At 51.5% G+C, this 18,379-nt stretch overlaps 1 protein-coding gene across 1 annotated transcript in view; it reads left to right on the top strand.

The window, feature by feature from the left end:
* The window catches only part of BOD1L1 (biorientation of chromosomes in cell division 1 like 1), a 42,582-nt gene that overhangs the window by 10,966 nt on the left and 13,237 nt on the right, over positions 1–18,379 (top strand). The window contains exons 4-11 of the mRNA XM_081139483.1: positions 841–1,458; positions 2,219–2,368; positions 4,182–4,348; positions 5,422–5,533; positions 6,277–6,415; positions 7,429–7,501; positions 9,455–15,368; positions 17,630–17,694. Coding sequence (XP_080995609.1) covers positions 841–1,458; positions 2,219–2,368; positions 4,182–4,348; positions 5,422–5,533; positions 6,277–6,415; positions 7,429–7,501; positions 9,455–15,368; positions 17,630–17,694 — 7,238 coding nt within the window. The remainder of the gene's footprint in view (positions 1–840; positions 1,459–2,218; positions 2,369–4,181; positions 4,349–5,421; positions 5,534–6,276; positions 6,416–7,428; positions 7,502–9,454; positions 15,369–17,629; positions 17,695–18,379) is intronic.

Here is an 18,379-nt window from a genome sequence, read left to right as displayed (position 1 = left end):
TCTGGTCAGTCCCCTTGCTTTCCCCCTGGTCAGTCCCCCTGCTTTCCCCCTGGTCAGTCCCCCTGCTTTCCCTCTGGTCAGTCCCCCTGCTTTCCTCCTGGTCAGTCTCCTTGCTTTCCCCTTGGTCAGTCTCCCTGCTTTCCCCCTGGTCAGTCTCCCTGCTTTCCCCCCTGGTCAGTCTCCTTGTTTTCCCACTGGTCAGTCTCCTTGCTTTCCCCACTGGTCAGTCCCCCTGCTTTCCTCCTGGTCAGTCTCCTTGCTTTCCCCTTGGTCAGTCTCCTTGCTTTCCTCGTGGTCAGCAGGCTTGCTTTCCTCCTGGTCAGTCCCCTTGCTTTCCTCCTGGTCAGCAGCCTTGTTCTTTCACTGTTGATGTTGCATTGCTTCTCCTCTTGACCTGAGAATCAACATTGGGGGTTAGGGATATTTAGGTTTTTAAACCATTTCTTTACCTGGCCACAGTAGCAAAATTGTATTATTTCAAATGCCACCCAAAGTCCTCAACTGGCCTAACATTTTTTTACCTTAATACAAAATAATAGGCATTTTAATGATGTATTGGGGGTAGAGGTGTGTTTTAACAGAGAATAATTAAAATAATTAGAGAAGATACTATTTTTGTGGGACTAGAGTGTGCTCAGCTTGCATGGTGCCATCCTCAGATACTCTGGTAGAGAAGTAGACGTGTGCTGAGTACCTGACTGGCACCTGAAAGTCTAAAGGCGTGTGAACAGCCTACACAGCGTGTGCCTCGTATGAAGGTGACGGTGGCATGTAGCGTTGATTCAGCCAGAGGGTTGATCTTCTGCACAAATTGATCCTAAAACTTCTCTCCCCCTCCAGGTGCCCCTGCTCCCGGGCCCAGTGCCAGTGTAGCCAACGATGCCATGTCTATCCTGGAAACCATAACTTCTCTTAACCAAGAAGCTACTGCTGCCAGGGCCTCCACAGAAACGCCCAACGCCAAGACCAGCGAGCGGGCATCCAAAAAGCCCCCGTCCCAGCCAGGCACCGAGGCCAGTGGCGAGAAGGAGAGGACTCCAGAGGACGTGGGCGATAAAGACAGGGCTGCGCCTGACTCCGCGGGGGACGGGCAGGAAGCGGCCCCCGGGTCTGAGGAGAGCAGCGACCTGCCCTGTGCGGGTGAAGAGGGGAAGAGTCACGCGAAAGAGAAAGAGAGCAGTGGCTCCGCTCCGCCGAGTAAGGACGTTCAGCAGGAAAGCAGCGACCAGAAAGCTAAGGCGGCAGACAAGGGGGAAAAGAAACCAGACAGCGGCGAGAAGGGAGAGAGGAAGAAAGAAAAGAAGGAGAAGCCCGAAAAGAAACCCGACCCCTCGAAAAGGACCGAGGACACGCCAAAGGCCAAGGACGACAGACCCGCGAAGGACAAGGAGTCCGAGTGCGCGAGGGGCCCTGCGGAGAGGAGCGGCCGGGCCCGGGCCCTGGAGGGGGCCGAGGAAGGTACAGACCTGCCCGCCTGCCGCGGGGCACTGAAGGCAAAGGCGTCCCCTGCGGGACGTGTGCCGGCAGGTTTTAATAAGTTTGGTTGTCTGTTTTGTTTCTTAGAGAGGAAGGGAGAGGGAGAGAGAAACATCGATTGGCTGCCTCCTGCCGCCCCCTCGGGTGGAGCCTGTGACCCAGGCATGTGTCCCGACCAGGAATTGAACCAGCGACCTCCTGGCGCATGGACGATGCTCAGCCACTGGGCCACACTGGCCAGCGCAGTAAATTTGATTCTTATAGTTCAGAAGCCTGGGAACATATAACCTCTGCTGAAAAATGAGTGATAAACATTTGTGTATTTCTTTTCTATTGTGCTCTTTGAATTGACAAAGTAAATGAACAGGGGCTATAAGCCTTATAATTTAACTCTTATAATTTATTGCCATATTTTATTCCAATCAACTTAACCCACAGTTATATATCCTAATCTTTAAAATATTATAGTAAACATATTAGTTAAAGTTTGCTTTTGTTTCTGTGCCTTACCTCATAAATTAATACATTCATTAGTTTTACTGGATGATAGTTTACCTTTGTAGTTTCTGGAAACAGCTCTACCTATTTTACATTGGTTGCTATTGGGAGACTTTTATTTCTAAAGCTGAAGTTCTTTGAAATGTACTTCAAGTAGGAAATATTTGATGTGATTTGGGAATTGGGTGCTGAGTATGTTCCTGTAACGAGATGATTTACCTTCTGTTTTACTGTCTTTTTGAAGATTGCTCTGCGATCGACTCTGATGTGGATGGACTTACAGACATTACAGTGAGCTCCGTCCACACCAGTGACCTCTCATCTTTTGAAGAGGACAGTGAGGAGGAGGAGGTGGCGTCTGAGAGCGTGGAAGAGGGCGAGATCACGCCAGATGGTAAAGCACTCTCCTTGGTACTGCCTCTGAGCTTCCGCCGAGCATTTGTGTGTATTCAGATGACTACCTCATGAAAGGCAGTGCAGTGTAGTGGCCAGAGCATGGGGCTTTGTAGTTGGAAGATTGGTTTCTGAGTCCCAACTCCAGGGTTTTCTGTCTGAGCAAGCTTGGTAAGTTCCTAGACCGCAGTAAGCCCTGATTCTCCACCTCTTGTCTCCATTCCCTAGGAGGGTTACATGATTTGGAAGGGGTAATGTTTGTGAACATAGTGTGTGCCTGCGCATGGCTGTGTGTGTGTGTGTGTGTGTGTGTGTGACATTTGAGGGAGTACTGTCCACAAGATTCCCCTCACTTCTGACATCAGTTGCAAGTTTGGGGTTTCCAAGACCACCCTTAGGTTTGATAATTTGTTAAAAGGACTCCAGTGCTTACTGAAATCTGTTAAACGCATGGTTATGGTTCATTACAGCTCAGGGACACAAAATCAGCCAAGGAAAGAGGCACACAGGCAGAGTCCAGGAAAGTCCCAAATGTGGAGCTTCCCCTTCCTGTGGAGAGTGGGCAGCATGGCTTTCCCAGCGCTGATGTCTACAGCGCACTCGGGTTGTGGCCAGTTGGGGAAGAGCACCTGAGTCTTGATGTCCAGCGTTTTATTGGGGCTCCATCGTGGAGTCACAGTTGACCACCCATGTGTCTGGTCTCAGTCTCCAGCCCCCCTGGAGGTCAAGCTGATAACTCCATGACCCAAAGCCTGCACCCTAAATCATGCTCTTAGATGATTTGGCTTGTCACAGGACCCCTCAGCGAACAAACACTGCTGTGGGGCCTGGTGTCCCAGAGGGTTGGAGATGACCTCCCGGAAGCCAAGGGCAAAGCCTGGGCCTCTCTTTACTGTATAGCTGGTTTCAGTTAGCCCCATTAAGTGCTCACCGTGGTCTAGGCCCTGTGCTAAGGTCTTACTCTATTCTGTGAAGTAACACCTGTAATCCTCATAACAGCCCTGGGAAGGAGAATTAAAGTCACCGAGGGGAGGTATTTTGTCCAGGGTCATGTAGCTCTTGAGCACCAGCGCCTGTTTCAGAGCCGAGTCGGCTTCTAACCAGCACCGTATGCTGCTTTCTACCACACGCTTTAATTCTGTTTGTGACTTTTAAAAATCAAAAATATTGAATGTTGTTTGCAACTGCTTATAGATAGCATCTTGTAAGTTTGATGCAAGTTTTTTCCTGGACAGTCCTAGATTTTACATTGTGGAATCCAAAAGGTAAAAAAAGAGCTATTTTGAGAGTACCTAGTGGTAGAAAAGCAAAACCTTGTTTGAAGTTTGCTGCTTGCTGTGTCGTGGGGAAGCCGATCTTCCCCCCTAAGGTGGAGGGGTTTAGGGTCTGCTGGGTGGAGGGCCAGTTATTGATGGCTGCATCCTCCATAAATAGGGACTCACAGGCGGTCCTTAAAATCCCATTTACTTTTAAGGTGCAGCCTCAAGTGCATTTGTTCAGTTTGACGGGGCAAAGCATTCATGCCAAGGCCACTGACACACAAATGAGGATTCACTATTGACCCAGAAAACATAAATAACTATAAGGCTTAATTTATGCATCAGAAGCTGACTGTTAAGAAATAGATTAAGATGTGGATTCTAGCCTTTAAAAATGCCTACATTTCTGAATTTCCCCACTGATGTTTCCCGTTAGACGTGCAGATACCCTGGGGCTGCAGTGATGCCGCTCTAGCTGCTTGGTGTTGATCACGCATAATGCTGGCTTCATTGCTGATCCACAGGGCGTTCCTCTCTCTGTTGACTTTCTTCCAGATGAAGAGAAGACGACACAGAACAAAACAAAAACTCAAACCTCTGACCCCGGTGAAGGAAAAGCTAAAAGTGTGCGGCAGGCCTACGTTCACAAACCATACCTCTACTCGAAGTATTACAGTGACTCCGACGACGAGCTCACGGTGGAACAGCGGCGGCAGTCGATTGTAAGTCGCCTCATCTGTCATTACTGTCACATGTTAAACAGGTTGACAAACTAGACCAGTTGGAACGCAGGGCACTGGTGAGCATACGAAACAGCAGCGTACAGCTTCTGCCTTCAGGAACCTTGTCATTTAACCAGGCAGAATAGACAGAAACGTGATGGGTCATGTCATCGTGATTAATAGTGGGAAACTGGTAGCATTCTGGAGGCTTCATGGTATGGAAACGTCGGGCTCACGTGCAGTTGAGCTTACGGTGAAAAGCCATGCACGTGACACTGAGGGAAGCACCTTCCACGTGCTTACTGGATATGAGAGTGCTTCTAATTATAAGACGCGTCATTGAATTAATAATAGCTTTTTAAAGAAAAACACTGATACTTATTGTACTTATTGTACGTGTACATCATTTTTAAGATGACTTAAAATCTCAGAAACATTAAAATATGAAAGGTGCATCTTAGAGTGAGGAAATATTATTACATAGAAAAATGACTTGAAGGATGTACACCCACTGTGACTGGTGGCTTAACTCTTTAAAAGTTTGTCTGATCAGAGGTTACAGCTGTGACACTTTGAGACGGTGATTTCTGGCCGGAAAGGGGCAGTGGGAGTAACCCAGCAACTGGATTCTCTCTGGCTTTAAAATTAAGTGGCAGAAAGCCCCACGTCCAAAACCTGGGCCCTGAGAGTATAACCAACAAGTCGCCTTTGCTGTAGGACCAGCCTGTCACTGGAGTCTGCATGTTCACTTTGTCTTTTAAGAATAATCCGAACATTACAGAGACTTTCCGTGTCCATCGCTTGCTCATAGGTGTTTTGTTTTCACAGCTCCCTTTCAGCTGAGGAACCAGTTTATCAAACCGCCTCTTCTCAAAATGATACCTTTCCCATACTTTGCTAGTGGCATTCTGAACAAGTAAAGGACAATTCTCATCTGCCTCTTCCAAATTGCATAGTGTTTGTGCACTTTGCAGAGCTCATGAATTTCAAAGAACATTTGAAGGGAAAACATTTTTTTTCAGAGTGTTTTGCTTTTGCATGATAACCAGAATAATTGTATTTTGTGGTTTTAGGCTAAAGAAAAAGAAGAAAGGCTTTTAAGAAGGCGAATTAATAGAGAAAAACTTGAAGAAAAACGAAAACAGAAAGCAGAAAAGACCAAGTCTTCTAAAGCCAGGAGTCAAGGTACAGGAGATGCTCACTCTAATATTTTAAACCATCTTATATACTCTATTTGTTCCTGAAAATGTATATTACTTGTGAGATATGATTATAAAATAAAATGGTCTATGTTATACCTCAGTAAAGCTGTTATGTTTCCAGGTGTGGGGGATTTCCTTTTTAATCTGATGTGTTCAGTCACTTCTTTAAAACTATGTTGCTATGTCTAAAATAAAGACTATCAGGTACCAGCTTACACAGCTCACATGTCAGCAATTTATTTTCCAGTGGCTATGGAATGAATTATCACTGGGAAATGGATTGTTAACAAGTGAGTGATCAAACTGTGCTGGTGATATTAATGGAATTAATCTGTACTTCATGTTAACTGAAATGTCAAACATTTGTCTGCGGTATTTCATTGAACAAAACTGAACTTCCTGTGGGCACTGATCCTCTGTGATATACAAATACATACATGTATGCAGAGGTCGCAAAAGTAGGTTTACAGTGCGAGTACATGAAACACAGTTTATTCTCATATTATTATTTATTATTATTGTTGTTGTTAACCTACTTTTGCCTACCCCTTGTAAGCATTTGAAATAAAAGACAAGTCTTCTCCATCTAAAATATTATTTTTACTGCAGTACAACTTGTTATTAAACCCGGTTTGCATTTTTACGGTGATTAGAAAATCTGATGAAAAATAATTATTACAGTTTTGAACAGTTGTGAAATTGTTTATTGATTTCTTTCTTTCCCAGGCAAAAATAGTATGGAATTAGAAGAATCATCAACAAAGAGTTTAGAACCTAAAGCCCCCAGAATTAAAGAAGTCCTTAAAGAACGGAAAGTTTTAGAGAAAAAAGTGGCCTTAAGCAAAAAAAGAAAAAAAGATTCAAGGTACTTATTTCACCTGGCCAGGTTCCCACTGTCGCATTCTCCCCGCATGGTCTCAGAGTCGAGGCTCTGGATGGGACAGTGAGGAGCCAGGCCTGAGTGTGTGCTGTCGCATGCTTATTAGACCTTCAGGTTCTGTTTTTAGTGTCGTAATTCGTTGTGCTAGTATCTGTAGTAATTCAGAGTGTTAATCTTATAGTTAATCTCTGGGAGGGAGGGTTCGTGTCCTAGACCTTTCTGATAATCTGATGGAAGCTTTGGACTTTCTCCCCAGAAAAATACACATGAGTAAACAAATAGTTGTCCCTGGAGTTTCAGGGGGATTGTGGACCCTTCAGTGGACTCAGGTAGTGTCTCCATTCTGAACATTCAGGAACCACGTACTTTCACTGGGTGGGGTTCATTTTCCAGCCTCTGCAGGCAGTTCTCTTCATGGGTATCCCACATGTCTCCCAAAAACCAGGTGTCTGACCCAAACTGTTTCATAATACTGCATTATCATAGTTAATTCTATGAGAACTAGAAAGCTGAAGAGACAGAGTGGCTGTGAAGTCATGTGAGCCATGGGCTACAATTTGCTATTCCATTAAGGTGCAATTACGTAAACCTACTACGACTTCAGGACACCTGAATCAATAATTTGCAAAATTCTGTGAGAAGAGTCAGCTCTCGATCGTCTCATCCCTCATTCCTGGTGATCCGAGTAAATAAGACTGCCCTGCTTATTCAACAGATAGTGAGACTTGCAAAATGTAATTGTAATTCATAAAATACTCCATTTCAAGCAACAATTCAGGAATTTCTGTTTCAGTTACACTTTCCTGTAGCACCGAGAGTGGTCCATGTGACGTCTGGGCTGTGTTCTTGTTGACTAAGAATAGGCTTTCCATTGAAATGTAACAAGTCTCCATGTAGGGGTCAAGTGTTCATACAGAAGGGAAGCCGGGCTTTGTTTACCCTTCCAAAAACGTCTTACATTCCACTCAAAGTTCATGTTTGACTTTTCCCCCACCTAGGACTGTTGAAGAGAATTCTAAAAAGAAACAGCCAGCTGAAGAAGATCCCAAAGAAGCCCTCAAAACAAGCGAGGTGTGTCTTCACTAATAAGCCCACTTCAGTGCCCTTCTGTTAGATGCACGCCATTCGGTCCTTCGGAGTAACACGGAGAAATGCAGTTGATCTTGTCCAAGTTAAATTTTAAAATCCCTCACGTTCTCTTATGGTCTGAATTCCCCATTTTGGCAAGTTGATTTATGTGACCATTTATCTAGATAGTAGCTACTTTTATGGTGCCCCTCCGCCACCCACACGGTTCTTACATTGGCAATAACAGGAATGTAAAGAAAAGGGGGACGGCTGAGCCCCTCCCCCACGAGTCACTGGTTTCATTCTCTTTCACTCCTCATATGCATGTAATCTAGTAGCGGGATGTATTCTTGCAAATGTTTTTAACATTCGCTCTTACCTCACGTTACCTTATAAGCCTCCTCGTTGTTGTCCTCAGTGATTGCGCAGTGTTAGGTACTGAACTGGCAGACCGTAGTGGAAGCGTTTCCTTACAGTGCCGCACTTATATTGTTTCCCAGATTTGGTCATTAAGAAGTAAAAATATGGGCAATGAATACATTTCATCCCCGTTTTGAATTTTCTTGGGATAAACTTTTGCTTTTATTTTTTTAAAATCCTTACTTATAATGCCAGTTTATAATTCTTTAGCTGAACTATCTTAACACTTCCGGGGAGAAAACTAATAACTTAGTGATTACTTATTCATAGCCAGTAAATATTCTTGATGTCTTTATTCAGAGATGTGAGGCATATTTAAGTATATCCTCATATTTTAATGTCTTTTTTTTTTTTTTTTTTTGGTTAATCCTCACCTGAGGGTATTTTTTCCACTGCTTTTCGGGGGGGTGGGAAACATCAGTGTGAGAGAGACACGACCGATTGATTGCCCTTAGCCTGCAGGCCAGCGCTGTAACCACTGAGCCAAACCGGCTAGGGCTTAATGTCATTTTTTAAAATATTTAATTTATTTGGGGATAAATTTCTTTGAGAAATGATCCCAAAATTTTATTCACATTAATTTGTTAGAATTACAGTAAAATTAGGTTGATGAAATAAATCTTTTAGATTTTTTTTTTTTTTTTTTTGAGGAATTTAATTGTAAAGTATTTTTTTTAAGATCTTGTTATAGCCTAGTCCCTATAGCGTAGAAGTACATTGATCTGTGTGTTAAATTGTACGGAGATGCCATAATAAGCTGACCCAGAGGCATAGAGGTCGTGTGAGAACTTCAGCCCAGTGTTGGATTAAGAACAGTTACAGCCAGTAGCCAGTGAGTCTTTATTCAAGTGTGTGGTCAGCTTCCACTTATTAACATTAGTAATCTGTTCTGCGCCACACTATTGGGTAGAGAGGAAGGTTTAGATGCTGTGATCTCTGCGTATCTCCCCTTGGCTATATAAACATACGTGTAAGTTTTATGTGATGTAGTTGCAGTTAATTGTGAGTTATTATGTGCGTTTGAAACTTCCTAAGTAGAATATCCAGCAAGTAGCCTAACTCATGAGATTTCCCTAAAACTTGTGGTGTCAACTAAAAAATTAGGAACCTTTATTTTAGTATAAATTTTTTAAATTGTCTTTATCAGGCTTTTGGACTGAAAAGAACATTGGATTCTCATTCATTCATTTTATATTTATTAATGACCACTGGGCATGTATGGACTGTAGCGACTGAGAGTTAAAGAAAGCCTGAATGCATGGAAAACTCCAGAGAAACAACTAGTCTCTATAAAGATGCCAGCAGTGTGTGGGGAGAGCACTGGACTTAGACCAAGACACCTGAACTCGTTGCCTGGGGCCAGCTCACTGAGTCATGCTGGGCAGCAGTTTCCTGGTACACAAAGTGAAGTTAGTAATTCCAGCCCGGGGTATAAATATGTAACAGCTCTCAACATATCCAGTGCACCCAGGTGTTAAATTTGATATAAAAATGGACTTCAGTGTTTCTCATGCTTTAACTTTCGCTTTCCTGCAGCATAGTGAAAGGGAGAAGGTGACCTCTTCCAAGGATCTGAAGCATGTTCATGCAAAGAGCGAAGCGAGTAAACCGACCCGGAGGCTCTCGGAGTGTTTGCATTCGGCCGATGAAAACCGAAGTGAACCCAGAATGGAAAGAGAGCACAAAAGGCGGACGTCTGCCCCTGTGATGGCGGAAGGGGCGCAGGAAGAGGCTGACGCACGGGATGGGAAAAGGCAAGCGGAACGCTCAGAGACGGGCACCGAAGAGCCCCCGAGACAGAAGGGTGCACTGAGGAATGAAAAGCATGTAAAGAAGGAGGATTCTGAAACACCGCACGTGAAAACCCTCCCGAAGAAAGAGACGAAGCCCTCCAAGGAGAAGCCCGAGAAAGAGAGAACTCTGTCCGAAGACAAGTCATCTGTGAAGCATAAGCACAGAGGGGACAGTGCGCACAAAACCGGGGACGAGGCCGAGCCTCACTCCTCCGAGAAGGGGTTAAAAGCAGACGAGAGTGCTCAGAAGCAGAGTCAACAGACCAGGCTCCCAGCCGACGATAAAGCCGAACGGAAAAGCAAACATAGGAGTGAAAGGAAATTATCGATTTTAGGCAAAGATGGAAAGCCAGTCTCGGAATATATCATAAAAACCGATGAGAATGCTCGTAAAGAAAACAACAAGAAAGAGAGACACCTGTCGACCGAAAAAAACAAGACAGAGCACAGATCAAGAAGATCAGGTGATTCTAAAATTCATAAAGGCCCTCCGAGCTCCAGGCAGCATGGAAACCCCTTACAGAGGGGCAGTGAAAGCTCCTCGGAGGGTAAGGGGGACGCGGACGCGGCCGCTGTGGATGGCAGCGCAAAGCCCGAAGAGGCGGCTCCCAAGGACAAGCGAAGAACGAAGAGCTTGACAGACGAGAGGCTTGTGTTCAAGTGTAAATCAAAAAGCCAAAGCAAGCAGCTAAAAGTCGTTGAAATAGACTTACAAGAAGGTGTCACAAAACAGACAACCGCTTCCAAACCTGATAAGGAGAGGAACACGGAAGAAAGCGACCCAGAGAGGCAGCGAAAGCCTAAGGCCGAGGACAGGTCTGAGGAAGCTGGTGGCGAGCCTGCGGCAGACAGCGCAGCTCCTTCAGCCCCCAGCGCACAGAAGGACGCCAGTCACAGGGCTAAGCTGCTGGGGGCAAAGGACAAGCACAGGGGGGAGAAAGAGCCGAGCTCCTCCAGGCTGGAGAGGAAGCCGTCAGACGGGCACAAGAGCAGAAGCCTAAAGCACAGCAGCAAGGACGTGAAAAAGAAGGAAGAAAGCAAGTCGGACGACAGGGATGCTAAGGAGGCTGACGGTAACCACGAGAAGGCCAGAGTCGTGGAAAAGAAGCTGAGCAGAAGGTTGTGTGAAAACCGAAGAAGCAGCTCTTCCCAAGAAATGACCAAAGGAGAAGAGAGATTAGCAGCAAACGCCTTGGGCAGTCCCAGCAGTTCCTCCGTCCAGAGACCAAAGAGAGGTGGCGATACCGCCTCGGTCCCAGAGCAGGAGCCCATGGAGACGGACCCCGAGCCTGCCGTTGGAAACGCACCTGAAGCGTCGAGAGCCCAGGAGAGCAGCAGCAGTCCTCAGCACGACGTCGACCCCGAGAATGCGACGAAACAGAAAGCGACAGCCCCGGCCCTGAAGGATGAGTTTAGAACGTCCACGGTAGATGCGAAATCAGCCGCTGCGGCCTATAAATTGGGACGAGGAGCGGGGGGTGCTGGTAATTCTGAGAAGCACGCCGACCATAAAAGCAGCGTGACCAAGAAGGCGCATGTCCAAGGCGCTGCGTCCAAGCCGAGTCCCAGGGAGAAGGAGCCCCCTCAGCAGGGCGGCCGTGGAGCGAATGCAGAGCCCGACGCGGGTCACAGGGTGCTGCCTCGGGCCCCTGCCGAGCATGACAGGGCACCAAAGAGCGTGAAGCACGCGAGACCCGCTGAGGAGGGAACTGCTCAAGGAGGCGCCCTTCCTGAACATTCCACGAGCCCACACCCCTCACCATCCTTAAGTTCCGTGACTGTCCTGCCTCAGAAACTGTCTCGTGAAGCAGGTGTAGTTCCCGCGGGCGACAGAAGGGCTGTCCCGGAAGGTGGCTCCGGCAGCGCCTGCTTGGGGGCCCACTCTGAGCTCCCTAACCAGGGCGTGACTGTTCGGGAATCAGAAGTCCCAAGGACAAGTCTCAGCAAAGACGGAGGCGCCCTTTCCACCGCGGATACGCCAGCAAAAGCAAGCCTGGACAGCAAAACACACATTCCAGAAGGTTCCCAGGCCGCCCCACTGCACAGTAAACAAGGAAAGGCGGAGGTGCGGCCTGGTAGCAAGGTCACCGGCTCGCTGGTGGGGCACGAGAACCTTAACAGAGAAGGTGGCTTGATGGACCTGCCCGGGAGAGAGAGCGACCGGGGCACGGGGCCCGCCTCCAAGCTGACAGCTCCACCTGCTGGGGAAGGTGGCAGGCAGGACGGCCTCGCAGTCGTCCGCGGTGTCGGCGTCGGCGTGAGCGCCAGAAAAGACGCTGCACCCGCGGAACGGAAGCAGAGCGGAGGCCCCGGGGAGGTGGAGCGCCCGTCCTCCGCTGGCGGGAGAGGGAAGGAGGAGAGCGAGGCCGACACCAGTGCGCGAGGTGGCGCAGGCCTCTCCGTGTCACACCAGAGGCCTGGGGGAGCTGAGGGCGTGACAGCCGGGCCCGGCCGAGCAGAGGCGGCTTCTCCGGCCACCAGCACCGAGGGGCAGGACAGAGGCACCTCGAACCCCGTGAAAGCCGGGGCCGCCACGACCACTTCCTCGGAAGCGGGAGACGGGGAGGTGGCGCTGCCCTGCACGAGCATCGAGGCGGACGAGGGCCTCACCGTGGGCTCCGGAGGCGGCCCAGTGCTCGCCGCTGCAGAAGAAGGCGGGGCCGTGGTCACGGAGGGCTTGGCAGAAAGTGAGACTTTCCTCACGAGCACCAAGGAGGGCGAGAGTGGCGAGTGCGCCCTGGCCGGCTCTGAAGGGCGGGCCACAGGCCCGGCGGCGGCTCAGGGGGCCACAGCGGACGGCGGTGTCAACAGCGCTGCGGCCGAGGAGAAAGACGATGCCGTGACCAGCGCCGGCTCCGAGGGGAAATGCGCGGGCTCCTCCCGCCGCGACTCGGGAAGTGTCGGGCGACCTGTGGCTTTCACCGCGGAAGGCGAAAGCGACGGCGCTGTGACAAGCGCTGGGACGGAAATGCGGGAGGGGCCGCTGAACAGGGCCGAGTACGGGCCCCAGGGGAGTGTGATGAGAGCGGGGCCCCGGAGGGAGACGGAGGGGACGGTGACCTGTACGGGCGCGGCGAGGGGAGGCGAGAGCCTGGCCATGAGCTCGGCCGCCGGAGCGGCGCCCCCGGAGGGGCGCGTGGTCGCGGGCGCAGCCCTGGTCCCGGGGGACGGTGGCCCGCCGCCAGCTACGAGTGCCGCCCGGGAGGGGGACGGCTCTGTGAGTGACGGGGCCGAGGGGGAGAGTGCTGTCACCAGCACGGGGATAACGGAAGACGCCGAGGGGCCCGCCGGTTGCCTGGGCTCGGAAGAGAGCGGCGAAGGCTTCGCCATCAGCTCTGAGTCGGCAGAAAACGGGCAGAGCGCCACGGACAGCGCTGCGGCCAAGGAAGCCGCCAACGTGCCGTTGGTCGCTGCCGGCCCCGGCGACGACGAGGACATCGTCACCAGCACGGGCGCCAAGGAGGAGGACGAGGAGGGCGAGGGCGTGGTGACCAGCACCGGCAGCGGGAACGGCCTGGGCCACGCCTCCGCCGGCCCGGGGATGGAGGAGGAGCGGGACGGGGGGCCCCCCTGCGAGAGCGCGGGCGGCGACGGTCCGGTCGGGACCGCGGCGGGCCACGCGGCCGCCGAGGCTGGAGCCGCCGTCCTCCACGCCCCCGAAAGTAACGTGGACAGCGTGAGCGGCGCAGACAAGGAGGGGAAGGACGCCGAGATCTGCTCCAGTGCGAAGGGCGTCGTGGGGAGCAGCGTGACCAGCGCCGCTCCCGGGACGGGGGCCGCGGCACCGGGGCCTGCGGGCCGCGAGGGCCCCACGGCTAGGGCAGCTTCAGGTCAGAGCGACGGCCAGCTCGCCAGGAAGGACCGAGTGGAGGACGCCATTTCCACTGGCCTGGTGGGGGGCAGTCACCAGGGACCGCTGTCGGGTGTCCCGGAGTATGAAGCTCATCCCCCGTCGCCCGGCGAGAGAGGAGATGAGGGCGCCATCACCTCTGTGGAAAGCGAGGAGTGCGATGGCCTCGGGGCCGCCGCAGCCGGGGACGTCCTGGCCAGCCAGGCTGGTTTCCCCGGCGGCCAGCGCCAGGGCGCAGGCTTGGTGATCTCCACCAGCACAGCGCGTGAGGGCCCCGCGCAGCTGAGCGCGCGGCGGGCCGTGGAAGGTCACCCGCGTGCCCTGAGCGCTGAAGAAGACGTGGAGGGCGCCAGGGCCCGCACGGGGGAGTGCGAGGCCCCCATGCCCAGTGCGGTCGCAGGAGACGGGAGCCAGCTCGGGGCTGCGAGGCACGAGGAGAAGGACGAGTGCTCCATGATCTCCACGAGCATCGGCGAGGAGCTGGAGGTGCCCGTCTCCAGCGCCACCACCCTCCTGTGCCAGCAGCCGGTGGCGGCCGTTGAAGGAAGCGCCAAAGGCCCCGTCTCGGTCAGCACTGAGGACTTCGAGGTGCCCATGCCCAGCGCGCCCGCGGAGGGCGGCAGCCCCCGTGCGTCGACCAGCAAGGAGGAGAGGGACGAGTGCGCCCTCATCTCCACCAGCGTGGCGGAGGGAGGCGAGGCCGCCATCTCTGGGGCGGTTGCGGGACGTGAGGGTGAGCAGCCTGCCGCGGTCGTGGAGGAAAGAGATGGGAGTGCCGTCATCTCGACGAGCTCGGGGGAAGACTTTGAGGGCCCGGTGTCCAGTGCCGCCCCTCAGGAGGAAGCCCGTCCCTCGGCCACAGCCGCCGAAGAGATAAGCGACACCACCCTGATTTCCACAAGCACCTCTGAGGGTCGGGAAGCGGTCATGAGGGGTGCTGTCCCCCAGAACGAAGCCCGGCCGGTTGTGGCAAGAACAGAGGACTTGAGCGAGGCTGCCGTCATCTCCACCAGCACGGCCGAGTGCGTGCTGGCCGTCCCCGGCCTGGACAGGCACGAGGAGACTCCGCCGGCCGCAGGCAACCCAGAAGGCACGGGTGACCTGTCAGCTGCGAAGGTGAGCAAGTGTGAGGTCCCTATGCCCAGCCTCATTGCTGAGAACTGCCCCTGTCCCGGGCCACTCCCAGGAGGAGGAGGGGTGAGCACCGAGGAAGGGTGCGCCGGCCGGCCGGCCAGCGTGCTGTCCGCAGGGGGGGGCCAGCTGGACGAGAAGAGCCTGCCCGGGAGCCCCGAGGCAGGGACTGCAGGGGACGGCACCACAGCCAGCCATTCGGCAGGGAGGGACTCAGAGAACAGTGCTGGCTCACCTGCCAGTCTGCAGAGACCAGAGCTGGCGCCTGGGCAGGTGGCTGAGGGCTCCTCCGCCAGCCCTCCTGCCCTGACAGCAGTGGACACTGGTGCTAAAGCAGCCAGCCACGTGCCAGGTGTCAGAGACACTGCAGCAGAGCAGGCCTCTCTTCCCCCTGCCCAGCGGGAGCCTGGGGGCAACTTGAAACCCACCACCGCTGAATGTATTCATGGCCAAGGGCCAGACATCGCCCCTTCCCACTCAGTCCTCCCAGCTGCTTGCGGTGTAGCTGGGCCAGCAACCATTTGTAAGCAGGACTTGACCATCAGGAGTGACCACAGTGGCAAATGGTCCGCTCAGGTGTCGGCTGAGAGAACAGGAGATGGTGTGGTGAAATCATCCCAGAAGGAAGGAGACCTCGCAGTCACTGTTTCTTCTGAAGAAAATTTGGGTGACACAGGTGAGAATCTCGCTAACGGTGAATTTCAGCATTTTATAGAGGTGACATCATGTACAGTACTTTTACAGCAGCGTTCCAAAGCATGGTCTTCACTCCGGGATGTTGCAAAATAACTTACCGAACTTGGAGGTCAGGCTTCTCCAAAAGAAACTTGTATTCAGAAGCTGAAAGCCTCCGACGCATTTCTCATGGGCGAGGGGGCCGGGAGGCAGCTAGCCGGTGCCCTCTGCCTGGCGGCTACAGGTGACCCAGCCTCTCTGACCTTTGGGATTCTTGTCCATCCAAGTGGATGCCTTACGTCAGCCCTGTGAATCAGTACTTATCACCCCCATTTTACAGATGAGCAAATAGGGTCACAGAATTTAAGTCACTTGCATGGTTCCTGGGTGCCCTTTATTTTTTGTTGTTTTTAATCTTCACCCGAGGATATTTTTTCCATTGCTTTTCAGAGAGAGCGGGAGAGAGGGAGGGAAACATCTATATGAGGGAGACACACCGATTGGTTGCCTCCTGCGCACCCGGACTGTGGCTGAGAATCGAGCCTGCAGCCCAGGCTCCTGTCCTTGGCCGGAATCGAACCCGAGACTCTTCAGTGTGCAGGCCAGCGCTCTAACCACTGAGCCACACCGGCCAGGGCTTGGGTGCCTTTTAGGAAACGTTGCCTCTGAACCTCAGTTTCCTGTTGCATAAAATGAGGGTCATCACACAGAAACAAGCACTTCTGCTCTCGTCTGGTTACAGGTTCACTGTGTGCTGGCGCAAGCCAACTGGCTCCTTCTATCGAGGGAGCGCTTTTTTTTTAAAACTTAGTTTATCGTTCAGGTGAAATGAGTTTCTGCTTTAGAGTTTGTTCAAGAGATAAATGAGATGTGTTCTCTCCTGACAGATTTCAGAGAGTGCCAGTCTTGTTAGAAAAGGTTGGTAACTTTCAGGGTGTCAGCTTTGAGCTCGGTCATTAAGTAAACCACCCAACTTTGGGCACTGCACCCACTCCTACTGTGCTAGGCTTGGGGGTGCAGAAGTGAACAGTCAGGATGGGAAGAGAGCTGTGGATCCAGCGTGTGTTGTAAGTGGGCAGTGACACTGTCCCGTGACAGGTGCTTAGAACTTAGTTAAGCACAGGATGCCCTGAGAACCCAGAGGGACGTGGCCTGGCCTTGAGAGAGGCTCGGGACGCTGACTCCTCTCCCACTCAGGCTGTAGACATTGCAGCATCCTGGACTTGCAAGCAGGAACCGACCTTCGGTATCACCTAACGCAACCTCAGGACACTGAGGCCAGTAGCTTTAGTCCTGTTCACTATAGGGACTTAAATGGGAGACATTAAGGAACTCCAAGGGTGAAATAAGCACCTTTGAAATTTTCCATTGAGTTTAGCCTGAGGTAAACGGAATGCTCTGTGAGTTTTATGACTTAATCATTGCCACAGTCTGTTCCTTCCTCTTCCCCCACCCCGTATTTTTTTCCTGAAGGAGCAAAAATAGAAGCACTTTAAGCAAGGAAAAGCCTGCAGCCTCCTGGAGGCTTATGTGTGGGCAGGTGAGAGAAAGGAAGCCACAAGTCGCAGGACGGGAGAGAAAGGAAGGTCCCAGACGGATAGACTTGAGTCTCCACCGGAGAAAATTTCACTTTCTTTCTCCTGCCTCAGGTTTTTAACGTCCTTCAATTTTGCTGTGTCAGCATAAAGTGAGTGAACTGCGGCTTACCTTTTTATATTTTTAATTGATTTTTAGATAGGAAGGGAGATAGAGAGAGAGAGAAACATCGATTAGCTGCCTCCTGCGTGCCCCCTCCTGGGGATCGAGCCCACAGCCCAGGCATGTGCCCTGACAGGGAATCGAACCAGTGACGTCTTGGTGCCTGGGTTGACACTAAACCACTGAGCCACACCAGCCAAGTAACTCACCTTTTTTATCAAGAATATTCCTCAGTGACTGGGAACATTTTCTTTTAGGGACAAACAATACAGATCACGGTCGGAAAAAACACTTAGAAATAGATGTCTCCACAAATAAATGTTCTGTACTTTCAGGGTGGCCATCTTAGAGCAAGAAACAGTCTCTGCTCCCCCGTGAGACATAAGTGACCCTGTGCTTCCTCGATAATTTTCATATGTACTCCTTTTTACCATTTTCTGCTGACTGCAGAATGAAACAGCAAAGGGGCAAGGCGAGCCACAGGAGGACACTGTTACCTTTAGGCTCAGGATGTACTTTACAAGCAAGTTCTTAAATTGGTTTAATGGTTCTGAATTTCATTAGGCAGCGAAGAGTTTCCATCGGATGCTTCGGGAGGATTGGACTTGGAAGCCGGCGTGGCACCTGAGGTATGTGCTGAGCTGCAGGTGAGGTGCCTGCCCTTTCACCCTGTGTCCACGTGGACGAGGAAGCAGTGGGTGCCTCTCGTTTTCACTGTACATAAGACACTTACGTGTTATCACCACACCCTGTCAGGGAGAAGCATAGAACCTCAGTGATCCCCGTAAGTGAGGCCGTCACCAGTTCCACTTGCTCCAGCAGAGTCACCCCACATTTAATCCACTGCCAGTTCTTGTAGGCTCCCTTTCCAAAGTGCAGCTTGAGTCCATCTGCTTCGTTTCTGTAGCTGCTGCCCTAGTCTCAGCCGGAACCTCAGAGAGTCCCTGTTGAACTTCCTTCCTCTCCAGCCAGCCCCTCCTCCAGTCTGTGATTAACGCGGCCCTGAGAGAGAGCTTGAAAAACATCAATTAGGCCATGTTGTTACTCTGCCTAAAATTCCTGGTGGCTTCCCAGCATGCTTAGAAGAAAATCTGTTTTGTTGTGGCCTATGTGGCTTACGTCCTTCAGTCTCCATATCCCCTTCCAGCCTGCGCTCGGTGCCCTCCCGTATGCGTGACGAGGTAGCCGCGAGCGGGGCTGAGCCCTGCGGAGGAGGCTCTGCTCGCCCAGCGGGACAGTGGGTAGCAGGCAGGAGAGCTCCCAAGGAGGACATCTGAGTTTGCATTTGGCTTTGCAAGTAGAGTAGAAGTTCAC

Source organism: Miniopterus schreibersii (genome assembly GCF_964146895.1).
Source record: "Miniopterus schreibersii genome assembly, chromosome: 1".
Classification (NCBI taxonomy): Eukaryota; Metazoa; Chordata; class Mammalia; order Chiroptera; family Miniopteridae; genus Miniopterus; species Miniopterus schreibersii.
The sequence above is the reverse complement of the archived record's forward strand: the minus strand, read 5'-3'. Positions and strand labels throughout refer to the sequence as shown.